The sequence below is a fragment of the Momordica charantia genome (assembly GCF_013281855.1).
Source record: "Momordica charantia cultivar OHB3-1 chromosome 9 unlocalized genomic scaffold, Mcharantia_2.0 BLBB01000009.1, whole genome shotgun sequence".
Taxonomy (NCBI): domain Eukaryota; kingdom Viridiplantae; phylum Streptophyta; class Magnoliopsida; order Cucurbitales; family Cucurbitaceae; genus Momordica; species Momordica charantia.
The window spans coordinates 8,342,196-8,344,208 of NW_028275167.1; the positions used below are offsets into that span (position 1 = coordinate 8,342,196).

Consider the following 2,013-nt stretch of genomic DNA (forward strand, 5'->3'; position numbering starts at 1 on the left):
GTAATTAACGTCAAAGCGAGTATAGTTCATTGGTAATTTGCATATATCTCCAACCAAGAGATTGTGGATTCGATCTCCATACCCCACATGTTGTACTAAAAAAAGTAGTAATTAGCCAACTAGAACATAAATTAACGAATAAGATATCTATACATTCCATAAAATTGAAAATCTAATCCCCCATCCCAACTAAAAAAAATTATCAAGTAATTAGGTTTGATAGATCCATTTATCACTTTTGATGTATTTTCTTCATATAGTTACATGAGGATATGCATATATGAATTCATGTTACCAATAATTTAAGAGTGAAAAAATTCTATGAAGAAAAACTAAAATTTATGATTATATAAGTCGAGTAACGAAAACAATACTTGTCTACGCACTGATTAATAAGAGTTCTTACGAAACTAGTACTTCGATTTCAATTCATGACTTCAAATTCACCTTTGAAACTAAAGAAAATAAACAAACAAGATAAGTTTGAGATCTTTTTGTACTAATGGCCAAGAAAAGCGAATAATTTTTCACACATGGGAAAACAAATTAAAATAATAATAATAATAATAATTAACAATAATCAAAAGCACCTCTTAGGGTTCCCCATTGATACTTATCAAAACATTTAGGGCTCTTATCTTATTTAATTTTACAGATCATTATTTCATTATCACACAAACACAGACAGAAGAAAGAAATTAGAAAATAAAAAATAAAAATTCAGATATTATCACACAACCTTACAGGCTCACTCCCGTTATTATTCGCCGTTGATCTGAACATCGAGAGAGAAGATCGAACGGTCCACAATAATCTCTTCGCAGCAGCAATCTCCGGCGACATTTGGATCGGCCAAGCTCATCTCAACGAAAGGCACCGCCGCAGGTTCGAACTCCGGCGCGGCGGCGCTCCGGTCCTCCGCCAGAAGCCAACTCTGAAGATCCTGCAATGGGTCGCCGGAAAATGGAGATTTTCCGTACAGTAATTCGTTAGGGTTTCTTATGGTGTAGTTGTTGAGAAGAATTTGAGCTGCTTGTTCTCTCAAATAAGCCACCTGAGCCCTTAGATTCAGAACCTGCCATTTCCCACACCATCCAAATCATCATCAAAATCGATCTGGAAAATTAGGGTTTTCCGATGATCAACACGATTTTGCTAAATCACCTCTTAACTCAAAAGCTTAAATAGATTTACATTCTTAATGACCAAACGTCCAAATCCATTGATTTGAACTCAAAAGAGATGAGTAAAGATAATAGGGTTAGGGTAAATTTAAGCGACTTTTTATACGTCTAACCTGTTGTTGGAGAGTAAAAATATGCGAGACACAGCCATAGATCGGATCTTGCAGCCGAGCTTGAGCTTCGTACGAGATCGTGATCGCGGCCTCGCAGCGGTGGGAGACCGGGAGGTGAGCGAGAAGCTTGGAAGCGTTGCTTGCCCCGAAGACCTTGTGGACGGCAGAGAAGTGAGAGGTGCCGAGTTCGTGGCGGAAGTAAGGGGCAAAGATGCAGCCATTGACACACTTTCTTCTAAGAAACTTGCAAGCTCCACAAGGAGAAGAAGAAGAAGAAGCTGAGGCAGCCATTGATGAGACTCTCTCAATGATTATTATGTTTGGTGTGTGTAAAGAGCAATTATTACCAAGAAAAATGGTGAGATATAGAGGGGGAGGCTGTAGATATTAAACTGAATACTTAATAAACTTAGGTCTTCTTAATGGGCTACAATTTTAATGTCAATTTTTTTTTTCTTTTCTTTTCTTTTTCTTTTTTAATTTTACATCTTTCATCTCATCCTAATAAAATTTAAACTCTTTTGGAGATGAGAGATTCCTTTCAAAATATTTGTTATACGACAAAGGAGATGTTAGAAACCAAGCCCGCTTTATTTGCCTACATGTTTAATTTTGGTTTATTTGTACCTTTTTTTTTTTGGTTAAATTAGGAATCTAGTCCATTGAGCTTTGAGTATTTACCTATTTAGTCCCTCGACTCGAAAGTTATCTAGTCC

At 36.5% G+C, this 2,013-nt stretch overlaps 1 protein-coding gene across 1 annotated transcript; it reads right to left on the reverse strand.

Moving 5' to 3' along the window:
- Nucleotides 1–598: 598 nt before the first annotated feature.
- On the reverse strand, nucleotides 599–1,627 carry LOC111023473 (LOB domain-containing protein 29-like). The gene is made up of 2 exons (XM_022300910.2): nucleotides 1,298–1,627; nucleotides 599–1,075 (listed from the first exon to the last, which is right to left on the reverse strand). The coding sequence occupies exons 1-2, from the start codon at nucleotides 1,586–1,588 to the stop codon at nucleotides 761–763; spliced, it is 606 nt and encodes a 201-aa protein (XP_022156602.1). The 5' UTR covers nucleotides 1,589–1,627; the 3' UTR covers nucleotides 599–760.
- Between the last annotated feature and the right edge of the window lie 386 nt (nucleotides 1,628–2,013).

Bases quoted from the DNA above. Each gene is read 5' to 3' on its own strand.
- LOC111023473 (XM_022300910.2), bottom strand. From the start codon at position 1,588: ATGGCTGCCTCAGCTTCTTCTTCTTCTTCTCCTTGTGGAGCTTGCAAG. The intron at 1,076-1,297 runs GTTAGACGTATA...GGGAAATGGCAG, and splicing joins TTTTTACTCTCCAACAACAG to GTTCTGAATCTAAGGGCTCA.